Below are 27840 nucleotides of genomic sequence, written 5' to 3' on the forward strand. Positions count from 1 at the left end.
CCTCAACTAGATATATTTATAGTTATTTTCTGTTCTATTATTATATTTTTTTAAGACTTCTTATTAATGGAAAAAATATTATTAGATAATATAATATATAATATATATATATTTCTATAAAAAGTCTTATAGTTTGACTTTATGTTTCCTCCCCAATAACAATTTTAAATCTTGTCTAGTGTTTTTAGTGGTTATTGGATCACAATAGCATTTCGAAACAAATATTTATTTAAGCTCATATGAAAATTGAGTGGCATGCGAATGGAGATTGTGAAAAATGATTACTAAAGTTGCATCCTTCATAAGAGAATTGGCATACCAATCGATTCACAAATAGTTCAACAAGATTTTTATTCCCCATTTAATGTTCTCGGAAACTGGAGCTCAGACTCCCTATTTTTTGTCGCCCCCTTTTCTCCCCACTTTTCCCATTTTTCCAACATTACATTGGCAATTTCGTTGACTTGCACTAAACTTTATGCAAATCGAATTGTTCAAGTGCAATTGAAAGTTGCATTTTTTCCACTGCTTTTCAGTTTGACCACAAACTCTGTCTGAGTGGTAATAATAAGAAAATATTGAAAACCAGTTACAATTTAGACGAATTTAATTTGGCAAAGAGAAGAGCTAGGGAAAGCCCAAGACAAATCAGAAGAACCGCAGCCAATTTGCTCAGCCCCTCACCGCCCAGAAACCACCTTTCCTCCGCCGCCTCCCTTGCCTTTTCTAGGATAATCCATTTATTCAGCTGACTGCAGTCAATATGCCGCAACTCGTTTAACTTGAGCAAATTTTCGGGCTCCTAAGCCGCAACCAAAGTTTTACTGGCAGTTCGGATCAACTGGTCTTAAGACCCGCTGCACACACACTCCACAATAAAAAAAAAAAAATGAGAAACACAAAGCTGCCAAAGTTTGACTTGCTTAAGCGCCTTTCAGTCTTCAGTCTTTTGCAGAAAAAATCAGACGCAAAGGAGCTTAGCAAAAGTGAATCTTAAATGCCCCCAAAAGTAGGCAAAGAAAGCGCTTAATAAATTAACAAAGAACATTGGCAAAATACAGATTTAATGGAAAACACCTAACAAAGTTGTAACGATCATAGGATTCTCGTAAAAAATAATTTGTGATAACATAATATAGTTAATGTACTGTAAGTCTTTTACAGATTTATAAACCTGTAAAAATTTCGATTAATAGAATTAATAAATTCCAGTGTACGAAACTGGACGAAATTATTATTACCATTTGTACAAGTCAGCAAATTATTTCGATGATAAAATTAGTTTTAAGATTACTCACAGCATACGTAAATGAATTTTCTTTTTTCTTGTTTATTTTTTAGCAAAAAGAACATTTTTCTCTCAAATCATCCTTTTTGGCTGCTGCCTTTCCGGCTAGCGTTGATCCATTTCGAGGGCCATAATATGGATAATGCTCAACAATTGAGTTGGTTTTCGTCTGCTCTTCGGTCTCGCCGGCGCATCAGCTTTTCCTGCTTTTCCCGGGTTTCCTGCTCTGAATGCTGAGTGATTTCAAGGCATTTTCCAGCGATTTCCTCCACTTCCTTGCAACTTGTGCTTTTGCAATTGCAGCTTGTTGCACATTGTGCCAAATACTACACTTCACAAAGGAAAGCTTTTCCAGAAACAGATCAAATTTCGCATTTTATTTCAGAGCCTTTCTCGCATTTACATATGTGTGTAAGCTGGAACAGATTAAGTTGCACTTCAAGTAACATTTAATCGCTTGAAATGCATTTGAACAGGCACTCGTCTCTTTTGCATCCTAAACAGAAAGAAAAAAAGGAGTATGATATGAAAGTCATGTTGATAAGTTTTATATGATACATATCAAAATATAAGCTTGATATAATGATAATATAATGTTAGTGTGATACAATACCAAAATAATAGAGGTAACGAATTTTTTTTTTATTTAGGATAATCATTTTTGTTTTATAATATTTACAAATATCTAGTTGGTTTATTTCTCTGTATGTTTTTGGGGACCGCACAGAAGTATGCAACAACAAGGGGGCAACTTTAAACTCAGGGACCTGTACTTTTACTCCATTAAAGTCCAATTAATGTCAGCCACGTTCTTCGCTCTGCTTTTGTTAACATAAACTAAGTTAAGGAAGAGCAGAAGCTGCTACAAAAATACCCATAAAATTAAAATAAGTAGCAGCGCATTTAGTGAGCACTGCACGCGAAGAAAGCAGTAGAAAGCCGTAGAAAGGCAGTGGCTAAGGGTTTTCAACTGCCACGCCCCACATAAATCTGTTTAATTAGCCCGAGTTTCACCAGCTTGGAGAAAGTTTAACTTTTTCTTAAATGCCCTGAAAGGTTCACAAAAATGGGGCATTCCAGAACACTAAGATATAAATAAATATAAATTGTTAAAATATAACTAAAAATATATTGAGGTAAAAAACAGAATGAAAATATAGCTTAAATCAAAATAACAATTTAGTTTTTAGCTATTATTAAACTTAATGTAAGCTAGCACTCGTTACAAAATTAGCTTTATAAAGCGGATTTACAAAGTTTTTCATTTTAAATTAGAGGTCTAAAATGATGTACTTATTATTTTAGTTGCCTGTTAATTATATCCAAGCATGTTTCTAAATGACCAATCAAAGCTTTTATTTACAAAAAAATTCAAAAGCACTTAGCTCAAAATTTATACTTTGTTTCCATGCAATTTCTTTGATGGTATTTATTTTCTTTACGCAGAAATTAAACCTGCGACAGTCCGATGGGGCTAAAGCCTCGCCCCCTTTTTGCGTGTTGGTATTTATTGTTTTTCTTTTGGGCAAACGGTTCTCGCTTTAATTTCAATTATCAAATACTGACACCCAGCAGTAGTAAGATAAGCAGGTGGCTTGTAATTTATGGCTTTTTTGTCTCTCATCCAGCAACATTTTCCATTTGCAGGTAAACAGGAGAATTTGCCAGGGAAATTATCATCATCGAGTCACGTAATTAAAACGAAACGTAAGACTCGTGAAATAAGAGCAAATATTTGCATTTTCCTGTGGCGGCGGAAAGGAAGAATCGCTGGCGGTGCTAATAATAAACTAAGGACAAAAGGACTGAGGACTGGGGAACGAAGGAACAAAGGAAAAAGAGGGAGCCCAACTACCGCCCGTTAACGTGGCCATAACAGTTTGCCAGTTAGCGCTACAGTTACCGCTACAGTTACCGCTACAGTTACTGCTACAGTTACTGCTCCACTTACACTGACTGCTGACAATAAAACGTCACAGCCCGCCGAACGAGTCGAAGAAAAAAGAAAGCACTGAACGATAAGCGAGGGGCATTGATTTACCAGTAGTCTTACACCACAAGGACACCCAGGGATCCAAAGGATTGCAGGATGCGTGGCCGTCACTTGCGTCGCCGCTTCAGCCTGCAGCCCTCGTTCATGAAGGATGACAATGCCGAGGATAAACCAAAGCGTGACAAGTAAGTTATGGCTGCGTAAGTCCCCAACACCCCACTCCCTCCGAAAAAAAACGGCTAAAAAGTAGCATATGTACTGGGGTTTTACATCTCTCACCTGGTTATAAAAGCGCAGGGAAAATGGTGGATAAAAAGAAGAGGTAAGCCAGGCACGCCAATATTTATGGTTTATAAAAGTGCGCTGCAACGCGCAGAGGTTGCATACCTAAAATCTTCAGTTACTCACATATAGTTTTACCAAATTGTTACGATTTTACCACTGAAAGATTATTTAAATTGCCCCACCACTGAAAAAAATGAAATAATTTGTTTTTTGTATTATCAAAAGTATTAAAAAAACGAGAAAATCTTCAGACGCTCCAAGCTAGTTAAAGTTTGAGCTTTAAAAAGTTTATTAAAATGAAATAGAATGTTAGAGCAGTTAAAAAGTAGTCTATATTCTACATAGACAATGAGAACAATATAAATGTTCGATATACTAGCAAATAATTTAAAATGAAAAATTCAAATTTTTCTAAACGTGTTAGTGACTAATAAAATTAGTCACCATAGCACAGAGGTATTCTAAACTCATAATTGCAATGTTTATGACCTTGGTACTAAAATGTTCTAGGACAAATAAATGCTCGTATGATGTGCGGGATGTCTGAAATAAATTGCCCGCCCTAATGCAATGCAATTTAACCAGTAATACCACCCACAAATCCATATTAAACTCAATGCGAAAGCCAATTCAGACGACTATAAATATGTGGGTGGCATTACAGGGTGACAAATGGCAGACACGTGTAAGTTGAGTAGGGGATTGCGTTCCGAAATCCAAGGGAAGCGCGCTCGCAGAAATCCAGCTGAAAGTTAACCCAAGTTAACCAGTCAAAGTGTCACAAAGTTGAGGCGTCCCCAAACTTCAGCCTCTGCCCGCAATAATTGCAAAAGAATTTTTGCAATAAATGCGAAAAAACGAGGGGGGGCGAGTGCAAAAATTCCAAGCTGAAGCTTATCGGGAAAAATGCCAAGGATATGGAATATGGTCGGTCAGATGAGATGGCAAACTCATATTTTAACTGCCATTGGCCATTGGAATCTTGATTTTACTTTTGGGGCAAACATTTTCATTTCTTCATCAAGTTCAAAGGACCCAAATAAGAGATGGAAACTTTAAGCAGCTTGACTGACAAAGGGGAAAATGGGAAAAGGGAAACGGCTTTTTCCTGTCCGTCCGTAGTTTGCATACTTTTCCTTTGTTTTGCCTGTCAGGACAAGAAATTCATCTTCTACCGGCCTTTGATTACATTTTTCCTTTTTGTTTTTCCTTTCCCTCCACTCGGAAAATATTTATAGAATGCCGGGAAGGTGCCAAAAAAGAAAAAACAATAAAAACCAAAAAAAAAAAAACAAGACACGACACGACAGAATCGCGCTTATTAAAGTCGAATTTGATCCGTTGTTGTTGGTTTGCCGTCTTACGTTGGACAATTATACCACTTCTGCTACTTCGAATCGTCCTTTTTTCCCTTGGACCTTCCTGATTTATCGTCTCGCAGGACGAAGGAGGAGCTGTCATCCTCGGATTCTGCGGCTTTGTGGCCATTGTCCAGCCGGAAATGGCATTGGATTTCATCGCAGATGTGCCGTGTTCGCCGCCCGGAATATTTCCTGTTCACTTTCGCTGTCAACCAGCAGCAAACAGCCGCCGAGATAACGAAGTTTCTTCTTTCAACACATATGGCATTTCAACATTTCAAAAACAGACAGTTAAATTACGAAGGAGTTCGCCAGCACTTTCCCCACAATTTCTGTTAACATCTTGGCAATTAGTATTTGTACAATGTTAAGGCATTTACTTCATATTTGTATTTTTATGGTTCCGTTTTCACATAGTTCGATTTAGCTTATTTCAAGTCGCGAAACTTTTGTAGCAACATGTTTGAGTCTAGTTATATCTATCGACACATAAAATTATCCAAATTCATCAATTCATTATTTAATTCAGATGCAATTAAGAAATTAAAGGTAAACACTGTAAGCAATCTGAACCGTCTTCATGTGTGTTTTTCATCTGCCTCTGGCATATTTGCTTTGAATTTGGTTAACAACGTAACGGGTATCGACTATAATATCATCTATCATATCTAAAATTGGTAAACTTGTATTTTATCTTACATCAGATCTCTATAAATCTGAATAATGTATTGGACAGCAACTTTAAAAGTTAGAATGAAACAAAACTTAAAGGAAAACTCAATCCTGGGAAAACACGTAAATGAGTTGTAACCATGTCATCAGCCTTTATATGCAGTACTTTTTAACATTTAACATATATTGCAGTTGCAATTTACAGCTTTTAAAAAGATTAAATTAAATAGGATTCGAATACATTTTAAAATGTAATACTTTTAGATGGATTAATTTAAATGAAATATATTTAAAACAATCGCCTTTTAAATTATTTTTAGTCATCCATCTTTTTTTTTTGTCCAAATCCATTGCCATTTTATCAATCCTTTAAGCTGACATCGCTGCAAAGACAAATATATTATATTCCCCCGATTCTCAATTAATTTGCAAACACCTGCACTATGTGCTGTAGAGTATATATACCGTACTGCTTATAAAGTGAGGTCCCTTTGTTTGCTCTACTTTCGTAGTTGACGCTTTGTGATGTTGCCGTAATGATTAATTTTAAATGTAGCGCACAGCTTTAATGAGTCGCCCATGGGGATTAAGCAAACCGACTGAAATCGGTGGTGGGGAATGGAAATTTTTGTTATTAAATCATGCATCAAAATGAGGGGAAAGACTTGGCGAAGCCTGGGATTTAATTGAATTGCACCGAACTTAACTCACTCAAGTCACGTTTTATGTTTCATGTTTCACGTTTTTCCACCTTGCGTCGCCTTCCCACTCCGGCACCGAAAATCTTGCATACGCAGAGTGGGCAGGAACAATGCGGTGGACGATGCTATTGGACCGGCGAATGCCCGCCACAAAATCGTCGTTATGGGCTCTGCTAAAGTGGGCAAAACGTCGATAATCACCCAGTTTTTGTACAACACATTCAGCACCAAATACAAGCGGACCATCGAGGAGATGCACCAGGGCAACTTCTCCATTGCCGGCGTCAGTCTCACCCTCGATATCCTGGACACCGCCGGTTCCTATGAGGTAAGCCTGCTGCACTTCAAAACGGATTGTATTTTTTCCTAAATAATTGAGTGCACTTAAAACTAGATAGGGGGCTTCGAAAAGCTCCAATCGTATGAAGTCACTTAAAACGGCGTTGGCAACACAATCGATAGCAATATCGATACTTTCGATTGTTTTACACCTTAGCCAGCACCGTATTTTTAGCCACACCGCTGATAATAGTATCGCTTAATAAAATTTCAATGTTAATTTGAATAATACTAAGATGGAACTGCAATCGATAATGTTATCAAAACAATACTTTGTTACTGATTTATTTAATTTTTTTTTTATATTTTTGAACAATAATTAATTAGTTTTGTAAATCTTAAATAGAATTGCAGTTAACTTCAAGCGCTTTTTATTTATGTTCAAGCAAAAGACATTGTTAAATTGTATGCACCCTCGACTGATTTTCCTGTGCATGATAATGGGTGCAAATATTTTTATCAGTGCACTCACTTTCCACACTGGCTTCATTAAGTGAATAAAACTGTTTGTGGCCAGGAGGGGTCACAAAGGAGCAGGTACTCATGCTGGCTTATCCTGTGGCAGGACTTTCAGCAGTTTCAGTTCACTTCAGTTCAGTTCAGTTCCCCGTGGAGGAGGGGTTTTAATTTTAAATAACCGTCTCTAATGGGCTGCAACAGGGCGCCAGCAGCATTTAGTTGCTTTTCAATATTTTCAAAGGGCGACAACTGGCTGACATTCCTGAGGGTCCTGGTTCCCAGATCCGAAATCCTGGATGCCAGTCTGCTGTTTCTCCAGGAACACCTGGCCAGCATCATCATCAACATCTTCATCATGATCATCATCATCCAGCTGACTGCAGCGGAAATTACAGGCTGCGATTCAATTTCGCTGGCACTTCCGCTGCGCGTGAATTGAAATGCTCTTGTTCATAAAAACGAACAGCAGGGGGCGGTTGTTGGATGGATGGGTTTGTAATGGGCGTGGCACACCTTACTGTATATATAGTATATACCTTATGAATGCAAGCACAATGCGGGATATATGCTACAAATGGAGTCAGTCAGGCAGAGATTGCAAGCCCACTGAAGCCAACTGAACTGTGACTCTCGACTCGCCTCGAATCGACGTTCGACTTTCGACATTCGACGCTGTGTCCTTGGCGAAAAATGAGGGAGCACTTCATATGGCGTTGCACTGACAACAGCAAAGTGTAATTAATGCATCTCATATTCAATATTAGTTTGAAAATTCCTGAATTTATATTTAAACTCCAGGACAAAACTAGAAAAATATATGCAGATTAACTCTGGCACATTAGTTGGAAATAGATTGTCATTTATTGTCAATATTAGTTTAACTAACCAAAGCGCTTTAGATAAGTACGAGAAGAAAACTAAGGAGAATTCAATGTATTCGATTTAGCAGATTTATTTTTGTTTGTGCAGCATATAGCATATTTCATCTGGCATCCGCCATCAGGCGTCTTCCAATCGATTTATGTACAATGCAATCATACAACAGATACGGAGGCCAGAACACAAAAAAACCCAGAGAACACGGAACAAAAACGGCGAATGGAACTAATGAAATGGATTCGCTCGGCAGCTCAAGTGAAACCCTCGAAGTGGGATAATCATTAGAGGAGACGTCCGTCCGTCCGGTTGAAATGAACTCCAAAAATCAGGCCAAATCGCAACCCTCGCTTGATGGATGCCCAAATAAACAAGACCCCGCACCATTTTTCGCACCCCAGAAGGATATGCTCGTATAACAGCAGCTCGCCCACAGCAGCAGGCATAAATTTTAACACATTCACGCATTGCTCATAAATTTTACGACCCCTATGAGGGGGGGGTTTAGGTTCTGTGGGACTACTGCTATAGTGCCTCCAGCCGAAAACATAAATCGCCTAGTGGCAGGTCACATCATGGGCTGTGTGTATACATAGTATGTTGGCTTTATAATAGTCCGTTGGCAAAAGGCGGCAGGAGCAGGAGGTCAAGTCTGGTGTCACATAATCCAGATATATGTGTTGAATGCCATCCCAGAATGCCACCCCAGAAACCTCACTGAATAGTGCACTTTTTGAATCTACAAAAACCCACTTCCAGGACATTCGTCATCGCTGCGGCACACGGTGCGGATGCGCAATCATTTGCAGGCAAGTGGCCATAAGCAAGTGGCATTGTTCCATTTCGGCGAAAGACAAACAAAACCACTCAGAGGAGACAGTTCGTTTCGTTGGCATAAGGCAACCTAGGTTTTATAAAATTAAGTTAGGCAAGAAAACAAAACAGGAAAGGAAGTTATGGGATTAATACGATAAATTGTTTACAATCAACGAACTTTGGCAAGTTTTACCATAAAGTGCATATGGCAGCCATTGTATATAGACGTCCGATCTACAGGGTTTTATTACTTTATCTGGGTTTATTCAGCTTGTAAAGTTAATTTAAGAAAACCTTGGTTCGTTTAACAACAAATTAAATTAAAAGTAAAATACAATTGTTTTTTTTTTTAAGTAGTTATGCAGCATATAAATTCAAACATTTTCAGTTATTCATAATAAAGATGACATTCAAACGATTTAAAAATCAACGCCCATGAGGAAATTAACACTTTTACTTAATCGCATTTTAATCGAAATGATGTAATAATTCCACCACTTTGAAATCAGTTATAAGCGGTCATAATGATGTGCATGTAAAACAATTGAAGAGGAAAAGGAATAAATTATGCAAAAGGACATAGGATGTAATTTAAATATGGTATTCAAAAGAAGTAACTAATTAAAGGTTTTTTCGCAGTACATTCAAATAAATGTAGCAAGTTGTAACCCATTGTTTTGAATGGGAGAAAACTTTGGGAAGTAGAAATTGCGGACGTGAATTTAGGCCACCGAAACGCACTTTAACCGAAGCCAACGCTGTGGGCCATAAACTCTCCAATTCCGTAGCTTGGCCAAATAGTTTTCACGCTGGCTTAGTCCCGCAAGGTTCCGCCATGCGTATGAGTGATATTTTTGCGTGTGCCAAAAGATAACAGACCGCAGGCCACACCGCACCACATACATCCGACCCCTTTTAAGACCCCCCCTTTCCGACCCCCTTTTCCGGCCCATTTCTGGTCAATATTTGTTCCGCATTGCCAGCGGCAAATAAAATTACAGGCAAAGCAGGGCGAATACCTCCGCTGTTTACCTGCTGCAAATGGTATTTGCACAAAAATTCCAATTTGCAAATATTTTAAAATTATATACAAATGGCATTAAAAAAAAGAAAACACTGCAAAACTTGAGTTGATTTTGTTATTTCGAATGTTGTAAAATAAGAAAATACTTATATTTTTCTTCCAATCCCTTTTCAATGACATGGAAGGCTCTTAGTAAAACAACACATGTGTATGATTTGTTAAATCTATCAAATTACTTTCAATTACCTTTCAAGTAAGTTAAACTCTAACAGACAAAAACGGATTAAATTACCAAATGGTACAAAAAGTAACCATTTGTTCTCCTTGTGTCAACCTGCGAAGTACCCCTTATTTGCCGAAAAACTGATTATTGTAATTAAATTGTGCTGAAAAAATGTTAAAATAAAGCGGCCATTGTTTGCCAACCAGGTTGACATGTAATTGGATTTCCACACCCTTTTTCCCATATTTTACCTTTTCAATGTCGCCAATCAATAACGCAAACGTTATGAGTTCATAATGGCATTGGCATGGGCTGTGGTTTTAATAGTGCTTTTTGTTTGTTTTGCCGAGCTCAAATTAACCCAAACAGTGTTTGAAAATTATCACAAATTTCCAGACACAACGGCTTTTTTACTGCAGAGTATTGTTTTTTAGCAAAAATAAGTAAAAATAGAAAAAAGAAAACTGGAAAAGGGGACAAGCTGGGTAAAGTAAACACATCAATAACCATAATTTGCCTTTGGCATATTTATGTTGCATTGGTGAAATATTTGCAAGACAATCAGAGGAATTTAGCAAAATAAAATGAACAATTTAGCTTAATAGTACGTTTTCGTTCCTTTATTTGTGTGTACAAAATAGTTGAAACATGATAAGCATGTGCATTCCTGAGATAATATCAAAAAATCATAAAATCATATCAAATCGCCTTTTCCCTTTTAGTGCAGGAGCTGTTATAATAGTTTGTATCCGATTAAAAAAAAAGCCCCCCTTTGTCCCATACAAAGATTTGTTTGACAAAGGCACCAAAAAGGAAAGGAAATTCAATAAATGCTGAGTTTGCCGCACAGAACGGCACGTGTAAATCAAGTTAGTGAACTCCAAACTTAGTTAAAGTTTTTGCATTTTGTTTCAGTTTTAAGCCGAATCAACTAAGTGCATTTTGAGCTCGTGTGTTTTTGGCTTTTCGTTTACCTTCCGTCAATGTGAATGCAATGGGCAGGAGGGCGGCATCGTTTCCATGTGCAAGCCGAAAAGTGAATTAACTTTGGGCGAAAGGACAAAACTCTGGCAGCCTCGTTTCCACACTTGAATTTATTTTAGAGAATGTGCAATTTGGAGATAGCTGACAGAGGGGAAACATTTGCATTTCCCCTGCAATATTTGCCAAATGATTGCTATTGAAGGTCGTCGGGCTTTCCGAATTTCCATTGGCATCTATGAATGAAAAGCGCAATCGAGGGGGGCAAAACAAAAGTCACACAATTGGGAGTCCATTGAGAAATCAAGAGCGTGGCATGTGCAAAAGAATAGCTGAACACTGGCAAAAATAATGGTAGTTTTCTCTTTTCCGACAAAAGCTATAATATATTAATCAATTTATTTTTATTTAATCGTAAAACTTCGATTAATTTTATGAGTATATATCAATAAAATTCAAAATGTTCAACCCAAAAGTGATGATATTTTCGCTAAGTGATGTAAAAGGATAGCTGACAACGACATGAAGCGGCTCAGGATCCTTGCGGTGTTGGTCCTGACTTGTCGCATGTGTAACAAGTGGGAAAACGACTGAAGGAGAGGTAAATTGGCCCACGGGGCGTATGTGGAATGGGAAACTCAATTGCATGCACAAAATGCTGGAGTGCAAAGTTTTCTGTAGCCCAAGGTCAAAAGATGAGCTTGCTGCCATTCGACTCCTTTTTCCTTCTTGGGCGTGTTATTTACAGTAATATGCTATCATAACAATGGAAGCAACAAAAAAACACAATTCCAACTGCCTTTTGATGAGATGAAAACATCGGTTTTACCGTGGATAGGAAACATAAACGAAAGAAAAAAGCATGGAAGAAAACCGAAGAAGTGTGCACGAGAAGGGAAGTGCCCCAAAAATGGAAATTGTCTGCCACATGAAAATGATTCAGCAGCATGCGAGTGCAAAGCTAAACAAATTTCAATGGAGCACCAAAAAAAGAAAATAAAAAACCGAACAGGACACACGAACAGGTTTTTAAAGCTTAAAGTGCAAAGCCAAAAGGATGAAAGCTGAGCATAATTTTTTAGAAACTGGTCAGTGGAAATAGTAGAAATAACCAGGCTTACTTGCACTTGCCTAAAATGCTACCGTAAGTTGAAAGCTGTATTGCGATTCTAATTGCAAAACATAAACTCTACTATTAAACTGAATTTTCAAATTACAAAAAAGATTACATTTCATATTTAAATGCCGTAAATCAACAGCTCTGCAAATAATGTTACGAAATGTTACAAGTGTTTACAGGCTACACTTTCTTTCTGAGTCATTTAATTTAGCCCTGATTACAATTTGTTTGTGCATTTTCCAATCGCTTGCCATTTGCTAAGTAAGAGTTTTCATTCAGGTTAGGGTTCCTGCTCAAGTTCAGGTTCAAGTTCAGGTACAAGGTCAGGGCTTACATTTTTTCCTCCTTTTTGGGTTATCTGAACTGCGCGACACTTGGCCATTGTGTGTTTTTTGTATTTTGTTTTTATTTTTTTGTTTCGAGGGTTTTTCTTGGGCATTCACTTTTTGTTTTGCGCTTGTTGGGGTTTTTCATTTGGATTTTCATTCACAGTGGCCTGCACATTTCAATGGAAGCCTTTTTATTAACACGGACTTCTACCCCACCAAAATTTCCCTTTCTTTTTCGCCATTTTCCCGGCTTGTCTGTGTGCGTACTCAATTTAAAAACTAACTCGGCAGGCACATGATTTTGAAAACCATTAGTGCTGCGTGGGCGGGGCCAAGTTGGACGGGATTTTCCCACACTTTTCCACCCATTCATTCGCATTTCCCTGCACAACGTATGTGTGTTGTGCCCAAAATGCTGTGGTTGCGGTTTCTGCCGCCCGTCAGACAAACGAGAATGGAGATGAAGACGATGCCAGTGAACTGTCGCCGCAGTTTTTCCGCTTTTCCCCAGACTTTTCCTCAGCCATCATTCCACCGCTTTCTCGCTTGTCCCCCCATTTAAACCCCTCATGTGTGCGTGGCTCTAATTCGTTTCATTTGTGTTATGTTTCATTTGCTATTCAGCAATGGCATACGGAAAAAACATTGTGTACTTTCACGTGATTTCAAAGGCGGATATTTTGTTAAATTGGGTTCACAGACTTGATATTAAACGGCAAAGAATCCAACTGACACAGATTTTAAAGTAAAAAAATAACACAATACACAGTTTTTTTACTGTTGAATTGTTTTTCTTCTACTGTTAAATGTATTTCGTTTACTAGAAATCTTAAATTATATATATATTTTATATTTTTACTTCAACAAAAAAAAACAACTTGACACACTATTTTGAAAACAAATAAATATTTGAAAAATCTTACTTTTTTAAATCCGTATAAAAGTTCATAAGACTAACTTATGTGAAACCATAAATTCTTAGATATTGGATTCCAAAAGAGAACCAATTTTTTCGCTCTGTGCACTCCCAAAATCGGTCGAGAACTCCCAGTTGTTCTGGGAATTTGAAAGATTCAAAACACAATTCACAAATTGTACACATGCGAGAATTCAGTTTTGGGTTGGGCATCCTGTCACAATTATGAACATGCAATGACGGTCAGAGGTCAGGGGGAAAATGAGGAAAATGGGGGGTCACATGGCAGAGGTCAGGGTCAGAGTGGTGGGACCATCAAGGACCTTTAATTAAACCACAGACAAACAGGGGCGCACTTTTGTGTAAATATTAATTAAGGAATTTAGGATTGCAAAATGCGGCAAGCGTTTGTATGCATTAATGGCAAAATGATTTTCATACTTTTCATCCGGTAGTTTTTGAACGTTATAACACAATGGGTTCCAAGTAGTCAAGTCAAAAGTGGGTATTTTAATGGAACAACTGCCTAGAAAATATGTAAATGTTTTGCACTTTATATTTAAATATTCAAATATTATTAATTTTATTTATTATTTGAGGTAATTAAAAATTTTTCAATTATCTGGTTCTAAACTCTAAAAAAATCAAGGAAAGGTCGGGAAATTTTGTATTTAAGACCAGTGTGCAACGACCGCTATCAAAAAATCAAACTGTTGTTGCAAATATTCGCCATTCAGTTCGCTTTTGCGACTTTATTAAAATATTGCGACATGGCTGGAGGCCAAAACTATGTAGTATAACAAAAAACCGCTTTGGCAAAGCTGAAAAACGGGGAAAACGATTCACTTTAAAGCGCTGCGATGCGTAAGCACTTTCGTGTGAATATTTCGCTAATTTTGCAGCAAGTTCTTTTGGAAAAATGTTCAGCTCGTTGGCGGGAATATTAGAAAATTATGCACACTCGCTCACAACAGAGAGATTCAATTTTTTTTTCGTTTTTTTCTTCCACTTGAGGGAAAATTGTGAAAAGTGTGAAAATGTTTAACGGGCATAGAACTCAAAAATTTACATTATTATCCGTGATTATTCAAATATGTGCGTGTGTGCATGTGTGTGACAGTAATAATATGCAAATTATCACTGAGGAAACAATTGTCGTTGATGACTGCTGTTGCTGTAATTTACATTCCTTGTTAAACACTTTAACTCATTTTTCTGGCCACGCATTTTCCCATTCTGTATGGAAATTTATTCACCCGGCAGACAGTTATACAATTTAAATATAAAAATTGAACGTAATAAGCTCATGCATAAAGCATTATTTTATTTATATTTTACGATTAAATTATTGTCTTTGTTTTAGTTAATTTGTTTAATCTCCACGTTTTTAACTTATTGTTTATACAATAAACAACTAATTTATAACCACACGAAACACATACAATATTTTTTAATACTGTGACACCTTAGAGAAATCAAATATTATGGATGTTTGCTTGATAAAAAGAAATCACATTTAAATTCATGACAGCATTTCACTGTCCGGCATTTCTTTGATGTTTATGTGGTACTTTTTTGCAAACGCCAATGCATAAATTGTTAAATTTTTGAACTGTAATAAAGTGTATTTTTCCAAGTGGCTAAATAAATATTTCTCTAATTAAATTTCATTGACAAGTTACTGAAATAGCTCTTTATTATTTTGACATTGATATTTTGCTGCAAATTCATTTCCAAAATGTGTCAAATTAGCCATGTGAAAGATTCCAATTAAATCATTTGCTCTATATCACTTTTACAACTGAAATTGTTGTGACAGTTAAGTTAAAAACAGTTAATTGAAAATAAAACTCCAGGGCAAATGCAATGCAAATGCAAATGCCATTAATCACAAATGCTGTTAATAAATAGATAATGCCACACAACAGTAAAACATTTCCACCTTTATAATTTCGATTTGTAGTTAGTTTGACAAGTTAGCGAAGACTGTGAAATTAATTTATTTATAAGTTTCAGTTTACATTGCCGTGACAACTTGGGCTTGTTCACATTTATCAAAATATCTTACCACCTTTAAGACATTGCACACTTTCAAATTCTTATAACATATTTTACATAGGTGATAATTAAATAAAATGCTCTTTTCTTTATTTCTTTAGTTTCCGGCGATGCGTGCTCTTTCCATATCCTCGGCGGATGCTTTTATCCTGGTCTACGACGTCACCGACGCCACCACTTTCGAGGAGGTGCGCACAATTCGCGACCAGATCCACGAGACGAAGGCCACCACCGCAGTGCCAATTGTGGTGGTTGGCAACAAGATTGACCTTTTGGCCGATGGAGAAACCGAACGTGAGGTGAGTACTTAAAGCTTATTTATATTTGTATCATTTTCAGGAAGACAAATTATTTTTTGTTAGAATGCGAATTATTAAGTGCATTGATTTTAATGCAATTTAATGAAATCTTTTAAAAATACAAAACCGTGAATACTTACAGGCAAGAGAAACCAACATTATTCTCTCTAGTATATTTGTTTGTTTAATAAATAAAGCCACAACACAAAATAAAATCGCGAATTCTATAGAATTGTTATCTAAAATTCATTTCTAACAAGAAAAGTCACGATAACTTTAGAACATATATTTTAATAATTAAAAATTTAATTTTTTAACAGGCATATATGATAAATTGAATCATTTATTCATCAACCAAATCTTTGGTCCTGGGTCCAGAGGACACACAGAGGTCATTTGTAGCCTGTCTGCTAATTTGCATCAATTTTAATTGCCATTCATCCGAAAAGGGGAAAGTGTAACCGCTTTGATTGTTGTCTCTTCACTGTGGCAATTGCTCGAAGGCGTGTTTATACAATAACCGCTCCCATTGTGCCACTTGCCTCTTGCCACGCCCCCTCATCCCATGAAAATTGCTTTTTTGGCAACGGGATACGAGGCGTTTTAGCAATTATGTAAAGTTTGTCAAGCGCGCAAAACGGGAGGGTGGGTGGAAAATGGAAAATGGAAAAAAGGACAAACAGTTTAATCAAAAGTTTTCCCAACTGGCAGGCACCATGGAGCATGGGGTGCTAAAAGAAAGTCAGTTAAACAATTTGTCAGAATTTTTGTTTTCTTTTGTCAACCAGGCGCGTCGAAAATCCGAAACGATGAGCCCAGTGCAAACACTGTATTTTCAATATGAGCACTCACTTTATGCACTCTATTCACTTTATTTGTGTCTACAGTTTAACAGCAGCCAAAGGACATAAAACACTGCCCAGCTGTTTCGGATGTCAGAGGCAACAAAAAATGGAACATTTAAAATGTCAAAGTGGTCGGTGTGTGTGGGGGGGCGGTGCAAATGAGAGGGGCGTGGCAGCAGAGGGGGATGCAACATAATATTACACAGACGAACAGACAGACTCGTGGAATAAAGTGCAAACTATGCGCGAAAGTCACACAAAATGAAATGCCATCAAGTGTGGCTACACTGCAAACAAACTGTGGCATTAAATATGAATATAAAGCCATAGCAAAGATAATTGTATTGTATACATTTTCAAATAATATTTTCTATTGTGGTATCTTTTATAATGTCATCATCTATTTAACTTATATTTTCGTTGTTTCTATAAAACAATTTAAAATAATTATGTCTGACAATTTTTCAAACTATGAAATTTATAAAACTTGAACCAAGATAATTGTTCGTAACGGGCTCTCGTATTAATCTTTTATGATGTTTCTTGCTGTGCCGCTCCTTTCCTCCACCCTTGGCAGCTTTTGCATAATTAGTGAAAAGTACGCAACATTCAGGGAAATTTGAGGCAAGGGGCATGTACAAGAAGAAAGTAGAAAGCAGCCGGCGGGCATCATAAGAACTGCAGCTGCGGTGCCCTACCCCCCCCTTTCCCCTGCGCGTTGCAGAACTTTTGCTGTCAGCTGCATTGCAAATTTAACCAAAAGAAACGAGCTGCAAGAATTTGACAGACAAAAAATAAGGAAAATGCCAATGGCAGGGAAACGAATGAAATGGGGAATGCGATTCATTTGAATGGGAACACAGTGACAGCCAATTAGAAATGCGATCCCCAACAACATTACACTTGTAGTCTTATAAATGATTGAAAGTGTATAGGCTTATAAATATTAAATTGAGGGAATCCAAAGCCCCATGATTCAAGCTGTGTTCCTTTTCCGTTGAATAACTGCGGGAACAAAGGTTTACTGTGGGTCATCGCCATAACGATATATTTATAAGCTCGTATACGTTGAATAACTGAAAGCAACCACAACACAAACAAGAAAGAAAGCAAACTTCGGCAAGACAGACGGACAGACGGACGGACGGACGGACAGGAGGACATGTAGATCGACTCTCCGAATTATGCTGATCAAGAATATATATACTTTATAGGGTCGGAGATGTCTCCTTCACTGCGTTGGAAACTTCTGACTGAAATTATAATACCCTCTGCAAGGGTAAAAAAATCGACAAAAATCCCAAAAAAACACATTAAATACTTGGTTTTTGTGTCAAAACCCTGGGAAATAATGGTCAAAATGTGGAATGTTATACACCGTTGAATTCGTAATAAAATTTCCAATCAAATGGCATTCAAAGTTAAAATTTTTTCAGATTTTCGAATTTCTGCAAAAAATGATGATGTACCCCCTTACAAAAAAGTCAGAAATTTGGACATAAATAAATTGTTCAAAAAACGTTTTTCAGAATTCGGTTTTTGCGTCAAAGCTGAATTAATTGTTTTCAATCGATCAGGGATGGATGGTATGGGTTGCCAGCTATTCAAAATAGCAACTCTTTTGACTTTGGGTCTTATTTTGGCAAAGTTACAACAAAAAGACTCTTTAGAAATTATTTTGTTTGAAAAATCGGCAAAAATCCCAAAAAAACACATTAAAAACTTGGTTTTTGTATCAAAACTTAGGGAAATAATGGTCAAAATGTGGAATGTCATACACCGTTGAATTCGTAAAAAAATTTCCAATCAAATGGCATTCAAAGTTAAAATTTTTTCAGATTCTCGAATTTCTGCAAAAATGATGATGTACCCCCTTACAAAAAAGTCAGAAATTTGGACATAAATAAATTGTTCAAAAAACGTTTTTCAGAATTCGGTTTTAGCGTCAAAGCTGAATTATTTGTTTTCAATCGATCAGGGATGGATGGTATGGGTTGCCAGCTGTTCAAAATAGCAACTCTTTTGACTTTGGGTCTTATTTTGGCAAAGTTACAACAAAAAGACTCTTTAGAAATTATTTTGTTTGAAAAATCGGCAAAAATCCCAAAAAAACACATTAAAAACTTGGTTTTTGTATCAAAACTTAGGGAAATAATGTCCAAAATGTGGAATGTCATACACCGTTGAATTCGTAATAAAATTTTCAATCAAATTGCATTCAAAGTTAAAATTTTTTCAGATTTTCGAATTTCTGCAAAAAATGATGATGTACCCCCTTACAAAAAAGTCAGAAATTTGGACAAAAATTATTTTTTTAAAAAACGTTTTTCTAAATTCTGTTTTTGTGTCAAAACAAAATTAATTGTTTTAAATCGATCAGGGACGGATGGTATAAGTTGCCAACTGTTCAAAATAGCAACTCTTTTGACTTTGGGTCTTATTTTGGCAAAGTTACAACAAAAAGACTCTTTAGAAATTATTTTGTTTGAAAAATCGGCAAAAATCCCAAAAAAACACGTTAAAAACTTGGTTTTTGTATCAAAACTTAGGGAAATAATGGTCAAAATGTGGAATGTCATACACCGTTGAATTCGTAAAAAAATTTCCAATCAAATGGCATTCAAAGTTAAAATTTTTTCAGATTTTCGAATTTCTGCAAAAATGATGATGTACCCCCTTACAAAAAAGTCAGAAATTTGGACATAAATAAATTGTTCAAAAAACGTTTTTCAGAACTCGGTTTTAGCGTCAAAGCTGAATTAATTGTTTTCAATCGATCAGGGATGGATGGTATGGGTTGCCAGCTGTTCAAAATAGCAACTCTTTTGACTTTGGGTCTTATTTTGGCAAAGTTACAACAAAAAGACTCTTTAGAAATTATTTTGTTTGAAAAATCGGCAAAAATCCCAAAAAAAACACATTAAAAACTTGGTTTTTGTATCAAAACTTAGGGAAATAATGTCCAAAATGTGGAATGTCATACACCGTTGAATTCGTAATAAAATTTCCAATCAAATTGCATTCAAAGTTAAAATTTTTTCAGATTTTCGAATTTCTGCAAAAAATGATGATGTACCCCCTTACAAAAAAGTCAGAAATTTGAACATAAATAAATTGTTCAAAAAATGTTTTTCAGAATTCGGTTTTTGCGTCAAAGCTGAATTAATTGTTTTCAATCGATCAGGGATGGATGGTATGGATTGCCAACTGTTCAAAATAGCAACTCTTTTGACTTTGGGTCTTATTTTGGCAAAGTTACAACAAAAAGACTCTTTAGAAATTATTTTGTTTGAAAAATCGGCAAAAATCCCAAAAAAACACATTAAAAACTTGGTTTTTGTATCAAAACTTAGGGAAATAATGTCCAAAATGTGGAATGTCATACACCGTTGAATTCGTAATAAAATTTCCAATCAAATTGCATTCAAAGTTAAAATTTTTTCAGATTTTCGAATTTCTGCAAAAAATGATGATGTACCCCCTTACAAAAAAGTCAGAAATTAGGACGAAAATAAATTGATCAAAAAACGTTTTTCTAAATTCTGTTTTTGTGTCAAAACAAAATTAATTGTTTTAAATCGATCAGGGATGGATGGTATGGGTTGCCAGCTGTTCAAAATAGCAACTCTTTTGACTTTGGGTCTTATTTTGGCAAAGTTACAACAAAAAGACTCTTTAGAAATTATTTTGTTTGAAAAATCGGCAAAAATCCCAAAAAAACACATTAAAAACTTGGTTTTTGTATCAAAACTTAGGGAAATAATGTCCAAAATGTGGAATGTCATACACCGTTGAATTCGTAATAAAATTTCCAATCAAATTGCATTCAAAGTTAAAATTTTTTCAGATTTTCGAATTTCTGCAAAAAATGATGATGTACCCCCTTACAAAAAAGTCAGAAATTTGGACATAAATAAATTGTTCAAAAAATGTTTTTCAGAATTCGGTTTTTGCGTCAAAGCTGAATTAATTGTTTTCAATCGATCAGGGATGGATGGTATGGATTGCCAACTGTTCAAAATAGCAACTCTTTTGACTTTGGGTCTTATTTTGGCAAAGTTACAACAAAAAGACTCTTTAAAAATTATTTTGTTTGAAAAATCGGCAAAAATCCCAAAAAAACACATTAAAAACTTGGTTTTTGTATCAAAACTTAGGGAAATAATGTCCAAAATGTGGAATGTCATACACCGTTGAACTCGTAATAAAATTTCCAATCAAATTGCATTCAAAGTTAAAATTTTTTCAGATTTTCGAATTTCTGCAAAAAATGATGATGTACCCCCTTACAAAAAAGTCAGAAATTAGGACGAAAATAAATTGATCAAAAAACGTTTTTCTAAATTCTGTTTTTGTGTCAAAACAAAATTAATTGTTTTAAATCGATCAGGGACGGATGGTATAGGCTGCCAGCTGTTAAATTGTATCTCTTTTGACTTTGGGTCTTATTTTGGCAAAGTTACAATAAAAAGACTCTTCAGAAATTATTTTGTTTGAAAAATCGACAAAAATCCCATTAAAAATTTGGTTTTTGTGTCAAAACTCTGGGAAATAATGGTCAAAATGTGGAATGTCATACACCGTTGAATTCGTAATAAAATTTCCAATCGAATAGAATATATATACTTTTTAGGGTCGGAGATGTCTCCTTCACTGCGTTGCAAACTTCTGACTGAAATTACAATACCCTCTGCAAGGGTAAAAAAACGCAACTATATACTGCAATTCCATTGTTTGTTTGCCCCACGAAGCGAACTTTTGCGCGCAATCAGCCGCCACGGGAATAAAATAATCTCGAATAAAAGAGAACCTTAAATGTTATAATAATAATAACCAGCGAGCTGATGCGAAATTCGACCCGGCCGAAGTCGAAGTACTTTGCATATCTTAAGTGAGCATCATTTGGCCGGAGAAATTCGCCCCTGTATAAGTTTCTTTGCTCAATTTCTGGCCTCCGGGCCCCACACCAAAGTGATTCTAATAAATTCCGGGCATAAAAACTAAAGGAAAACACACACACACAAAAAAGGTACGAATATGGCCCGGGAAAGTTTGCGGCGGAAAAGTGCAAAAGGGAAAACTCCGCTTTGATTGTCAAAACTTGAAAGCGAAAACGGGGCACTGAAATGCGAAAAACCGAAATGGAACCGGAAATTTGAGTTGTTCAACCGAAATGTGGAAAGTTTACCGGTCTAATTTATGGTAATTTTAGTTGCATCATATCAAAGAAAATGACTTTTACGTAAAATAGGGAACTTGTAAACCATACCTACTATTCAATTTGACTGTGTACAAATTGTAAAATCTATATTAAAATCTATATTTTAATTTAATTGTGATTTGTAATGGTAGTACCATTTATGGGCATCAAAAAATTATTAACAAAAATTTGTATCAAAAATCAAGTTATATTTTGTATTGTTTTAACACAATTGATTTTGTTTCACTTTTGAAATATTAAAGAAGTTTTATGATCGTTACTTTGCTTTGGTTTTTTCTCTGTTATATATTTGTCAATTGAAAATCCCTTTGCCTTTTTTACTCGTTTCCTTTTTTTGCTGGCGACAGTCACAGTTGGTCAACTTCATTTGGAGCTTTATAAATTTTAATTTAACTTTGTTTATCTTTCTCTGCCCTGCTTTGTTATTTTTCGTTTGCTTTATTTGTCACTTATTTGGTGCGTTTTTTCTGTCCATTCTTTACGTAGTTATGCATAAGTAGTTTGGGGGAATCTACACTGCTTGATTTTTACCAGCAGACACTGCTTGCCGCTCGAAACCACTTTTTTCGTCCTTTGGGTATATTGACTTTAACCGAGTTCTGATATAATAAAAATGCAAATTGCCAGCAAACGCCAGACTGTCGCGCTCCTTGGCTTAGCCTCTGGTAACCCCTCAGTATTCCTGCCTAACAAACTCACCTTACACAGAAAAGAAAACCAGCTTAATATGCATAACTTTGATATTTTGCATGACAATTAACTATATACACTCACTTTTTTCATATGGTTTTAATATTTGAATTTTATAATTATTTCCCCTACCTATTTTCTCTCTAATCAAAAACTATTTTATATCGCTTCCAAAGTTTGAAAACCAATGTTATCCTATGAAAATTTATTTGGCTTAATTTAAATAAAATTAGTTTCCTGTTAATAATAATAAAAGAAATATAATTTATTTAACTGATGATAAATTATAATTAACACACTAACAAAGGTTATATTATCATATCTAAATTTGTTCTTTTTGTGCATTTTCTTCATTTGAATACTCCTTTTTTTTTGTATTTTTTTGTTCAACGAAGCGAAATCAACTTTTTGTTGTCGCATTTGTGTTACTTGGCTCCTTGTTGTATTTTTTGGGATAGGCCGCTTTAAACCTTGGGGTGGGGGGAGTTTGCTTGGGGGGAAAGGGTCTAAATTCGGTTGGGGTTCACTTGCCCTTTTGTTGTTGTAGTTGTTCACTGTCGCTCTTTGAGTTTGTTCATTTGGAAGAATTAAGCCCCGATGTTCGGTTTGCTTTGGTTTGGTTTTGTTTGGTTCGAAGTCAGCACATTTCAATCCCCAACTTAAGACCCTGCCCTTTTTACCTTCCTTTTTTTTGCAATTTTTTGTTGCCATTTTTTTTCTCGTTTATCACCGCAATTTAGACGTCTATAAGGATTTTCGTTGCCGATAAGAAATAATAAAGTTCATGTTCACTTTGATGGTGTGGGGTTAAATTGATTTTTAGTTGGGTATGTGTGGGTGGTTAGATTTATGCGAAATGAATTAATAATGTGATCGTCGAGTGGGAAAAATGTTGCCCGTTAAATTTTTTTTTTGCATTAAAATAAAAAAAAATCAACTATTTTTTAAGTTGGTTGGTAAGTTGGTTTTTTTTTAAATTCTGACTGTGAATAAACAAATAACACTACATTTTCTCTTATATAACTTTATTTAATAATTATTTTTATAATGTATTGTAACTTTACCATTTTTTCCTGCAGGTTGAGTACGCCACCACAGAGTCGGTGGTCACCGTGGACTGGGAGAATGGGTTTGTAGAGGCCTCGGCTGCCAGCAACGAGAACATCACTCAGGTGAATAAGGCCACCTATTGATCGAGCCGCTCAGAGTTTTAAAGCTTGAATTTCAGGTGTTCAAGGAGCTGCTGGCCCAGGCCAAGATCACCTACAATCTGAGTCCGGCCCTGCGTCGTCGTCGCCAGTCGTTGCCGCAGCAGATTGGCAACAACGGGCCGGGCACCCCGCTGCACCACCATCAGCACCACAGCCACCACCACCAGTCGCAGCAGCACCACCACAATTCCGGCGCTGGCTCCTCCGCCTCAACTTCAGCGGCCGCTGCAGCGGCGGCGGCGGCTTCCTCCGGCGGCGGATCCCATGCCCCCACTCCTGCCCAGCTGCAGCACCTCCAGCGAATCCAGGAGCGGAGTTTGGGCGCCAAGCGCAACTCATGCAGCATCTCCTAAAGGAGCGGATTCGGAATCGAAATTGGCATCGGAATCCGGGGATTCGAAATTCGCATCACGGCAGCTACACAAAATGAAAAAAAAAAACAAAAACATAACATTACCTAAAACGGTCTCCTACAAAACGGTTTTCAATACTTCTCCAATAATGTATAACAAAATGGGGCTTACTTTAATGTAAACCAATTACCAAAAACGACAAGTATAAGGTAAATAGATAGGGTCGATTCTTTTCTGATGAAAATTCTAGAAAGGGAGTCTAATCTTTGAATCAAACAGGGAATGTTTGTCTGAATATATCACTTGGCTTTTATAAAAATAGATTTTCCTTATATTAAAATACAAAATACAAAAATCTCTAGATATTGTAAGTAACTTATAAATTTGTTTAAAAGTAAATTTTTAGCTCGGATGTCTTAAGACTACTTGTTGTATTTAACAATGTACTTTTAGACACGTTCTGATGTGGTTTTAATCTCTAAAGATTTCTGTGGCAAAGGTAAAAAGGCCAACTAAAAAGGAAATAAGACGGAACCAAAGATTAGATTTCCCTTTGTATGATTATTCAACTTTTTGCATCTATCGACCCGCACTATTTTAGAGCAATCTCGACTCAAATGTACCTCTCTCTTGCTATAATCGCTCCAATAACTTTAGTACCTTTATCTCAAAGCCTCTGGTTTCTCAAACTCAGCTCTCAGCATACCTATAAATGGAATGGATATATTGTGGTAGAGAATATCGAATCGTTAGACAGCTCTATAATTTACTCAGATAAAAATACAGAAACTATAAAGTCCCAAAATCGAGGCAAAAAGCATTCTTTTATATATGTCTCGATGTGTAACTTTAGCTCGATTGTTGTGTGTGTGTGTGTCTAGTTACAGATTCCTTTTTCCGACAGTACAGGTTATATATATATATATGTATATATATATATATATTGTGTATAGATAACCCGTGTAGCGAGCATTTAGAACCGGCCCGTGTACCTTAAGACAGCAATGACATATTTTTGTAGACAATAGGTCGATAGGCGCCAGTGCTGGAACGGTTACCAGTGTTGAGAAGGGAAAGTGAAAGCTGAGACAGAAACCGAAAGCAAATGCATAGTTAAGAAGCATCTCTCCGATTGGCAAGGGATTACCTAGGACCTATCTGTAGAAACGTAATGAGTGTACATTTAGTTTGTATTTTCATTTTTTTCCCCGTTTACGGTTAGCTAGTAGTGTTGGTTAATGCCAGGCAAAAAGATTGAAAAACAAATGGTTAAGATTGAAAACGCAATGAAAACACCAAAGAATAAGACAAAGACAAAAGCAAATGCAAATGCAAATAATGAATACGAGTATAGATCGATTAAAATATACATATATGAAGATGTTATGATGGTATGAAATGAATAGTCGTGTTATAGAGTTAATTTTGAGATACAGAACGAAAAACGGGCCAAAGTGAAACGCAGCTATTATATTGCATACATGGACATCACACGTAATTTATTTGCGGTACAATAAAATATTTACCCGCATTCAATCCCAAGAAAAGCCGAAAGCAAAAGCAAAACAGAGTGTTATATTTATACGATAATAGTTATACGTATTGCTACAAGAAATACTTCAGAATACTAATATACCGAATTACTATGCGAATATGAATACTAAACGGAAATCTTGAGAAAATACGAGGGCAAATATTGATGTGTTTCAAATGAAATGAAAACTTTAAAGAATTTATGTAATTATTTAATTCCAGCAAATCGTACAATATCAAGTATATATCTGCGTATATATCTGTGTGTGTGTATCAGTGGTTGTTTTAAATACAATTTAAATTTGATCTTTGGCAGGCCAAAGTCCTTTAAGCACTTGCTGGCTAATAGATTTGTCTGTTTCGTCTGTTATGTTTAAACCCGATTAAATATCAGAATATTAAATGTCTATATAGCAGCCCTGTTGCTCAAGTAGGATTTGCTGGCAAGAGTTTAAACTTTAAATATCATTAAATTGGCCAAAACGAAAAACACCCAAAAGATAAAGAATCGTATGTAAGTGAGTAGATCTGTCATTATGGTACCTAGAAATACGGGTATGAGTGTGAGCATTACGTAGAATAACTCGCATTACAATTGATTTAGTTAGGCGGCGCACTGTGGCCAATCCCCAAGGATATAATTGTTCACCTCGGGAAGGATTTCGAAATTAAAAATTAAGTTTATATGCATTTCAGTTCGAGGACACAGTGCGTTAGTTAACAAAAATACGAAAGCAAAGCCACGTAGAATTGATTAAGGTGTTAGCGATTCCAATCGTTCGTCGGTATTTACTGCTAAGGATCAGTGTTCATGTTCACAAAAGAAATATCAAAACACACCACTGGAAATAAATAGTAATGTTTATTCCTAAGGGTGTTTTTAACATATTTGAGGCATTATGATAAAAAAAATTTAAACATCAATATAATTGCTTCAAACCGGTATTTTTGTGGAAATGAACACTAAGCCTTATGTAGGATAACCCCGAATCAGTACCCCCTTTTTCCGGATTAGCGATTAAGGTTGTATCTGCACCCAATCGCATATCCCAAATCCTGATCCCCAATCCCTAATTCTCTTTGAATGTGAATTTGGTTCCTAGACCAGATATCTTACAAAATAAATATATATATTAATATGAATATTTACATGCGGCAATACATATATGCATATACTATATACATACATAAACATAATGAATATTTATAAATGTAATTGATAAAAGCGAAGAGACAAGAACCGGAAATAAATGCAAGGGCGAGTAAATTTTTTTGTGCTTAAAAGTTTCTATTGTGTTTTTCATCCCGCGAAAGTTTGCTGATTCGGCAAGCAGCTTAAAGCTCATGTTTGCCTGCCACCGTTATCAATTTGAATCCATGGCCTTGGAATCCCCACTTTACTTGGCCTAGACACTGCCAATTTTAGAGGCGAAGGACCTGACGGCGTGGGGGGAGGGGGCGTGGCAAATCGGTTTCAATAATCAATGATGCCTGTAATCGGCAATTCAATTCGATGCAAGGCCAAACAAATGAGCGTGAAATGTACGGGAAAAGAGGACCAAGGATAAAGGTAGCACAACAATAATAATTCGGCTTAAAGGACTGTGGAAATGCCCTGTAAAATTATAAACTATTTTTGTTTTGTTTTTGTTGTTAATGTCAATGCATTAATTGACTGAATATGTCTTGAAGCTTATTTCAAAATATTTTGTATTTAGTTTTATAAATCGTATTATTTATTTATTGGTAATATTTAATTAGACTTTCGTTTCGTTTAATATAAATTTATAGGTGTCTGAATTGTCGTTGAAATAATGCACAAATAATTTTTGTACCGGAAATCTTATGAAATAATCGAACAAATTTTAACGTTAGGGATGCAGCTATTCCAAAAATGTAACAACTATATTGCACCTTTTATGCGTATAATATTTAAAGGACAAAAATTTGCATATAAAATAAGTAAAATTAGTACATAATTTTTGCTTATTAAACCACAAATTCCTTATTCATGAGTCTTAAGTCTTGAGTCACACTTTATGACGCATATCACCAAAATTGGGTCCCTTTCCGGACGAAATTCGTAGTACTGGAATATGGATTTTCTATCTTAATTAATCATGCAATGACGCATTTTTAGTTTGGGTTTCTGGGTTTGTTTTAAGTGATAAAAACAAAAAATTTACTAGTAAAAATATCGTAGAACCTTTATAAAATTGCTGCAATGAATCAAATTTTATTAAGCTA

At 35.9% G+C, this 27840-nt stretch overlaps 1 protein-coding gene across 3 annotated transcripts in view; it reads left to right on the top strand.

Moving 5' to 3' along the window:
- The window catches only part of LOC108137200 (ras-related protein Rap-2b), a 46846-nt gene extending 19996 nt beyond the window's left edge, over positions 1-26850 (top strand). For 2 of the 3 annotated variants that reach the window (XM_041710842.1, XM_017258789.2), the window contains exons 2-6: positions 2936-3466; positions 6397-6628; positions 15543-15740; positions 23576-23668; positions 23725-26850. In XM_041710842.1, coding sequence (XP_041566776.1) covers positions 3378-3466; positions 6397-6628; positions 15543-15740; positions 23576-23668; positions 23725-24060 — 948 coding nt within the window. In that variant the 5' untranslated portion in view covers positions 2936-3377 and the 3' untranslated portion in view covers positions 24061-26850. Of the gene's footprint in view, positions 1-2916; positions 3467-6396; positions 6629-15542; positions 15741-23575; positions 23669-23724 lie in introns of those variants that run through there. The other variant, XM_017258790.2, reaches the window with a different exon arrangement.
- Positions 26851-27840: the final 990 nt, after the last annotated feature.

The sequence above is a fragment of the Drosophila elegans genome, unplaced genomic scaffold, assembly GCF_018152505.1.
Source record: "Drosophila elegans isolate 14027-0461.03 unplaced genomic scaffold, ASM1815250v1 contig_149, whole genome shotgun sequence".
NCBI classification, from domain to species: Eukaryota; Metazoa; Arthropoda; class Insecta; order Diptera; family Drosophilidae; genus Drosophila; species Drosophila elegans.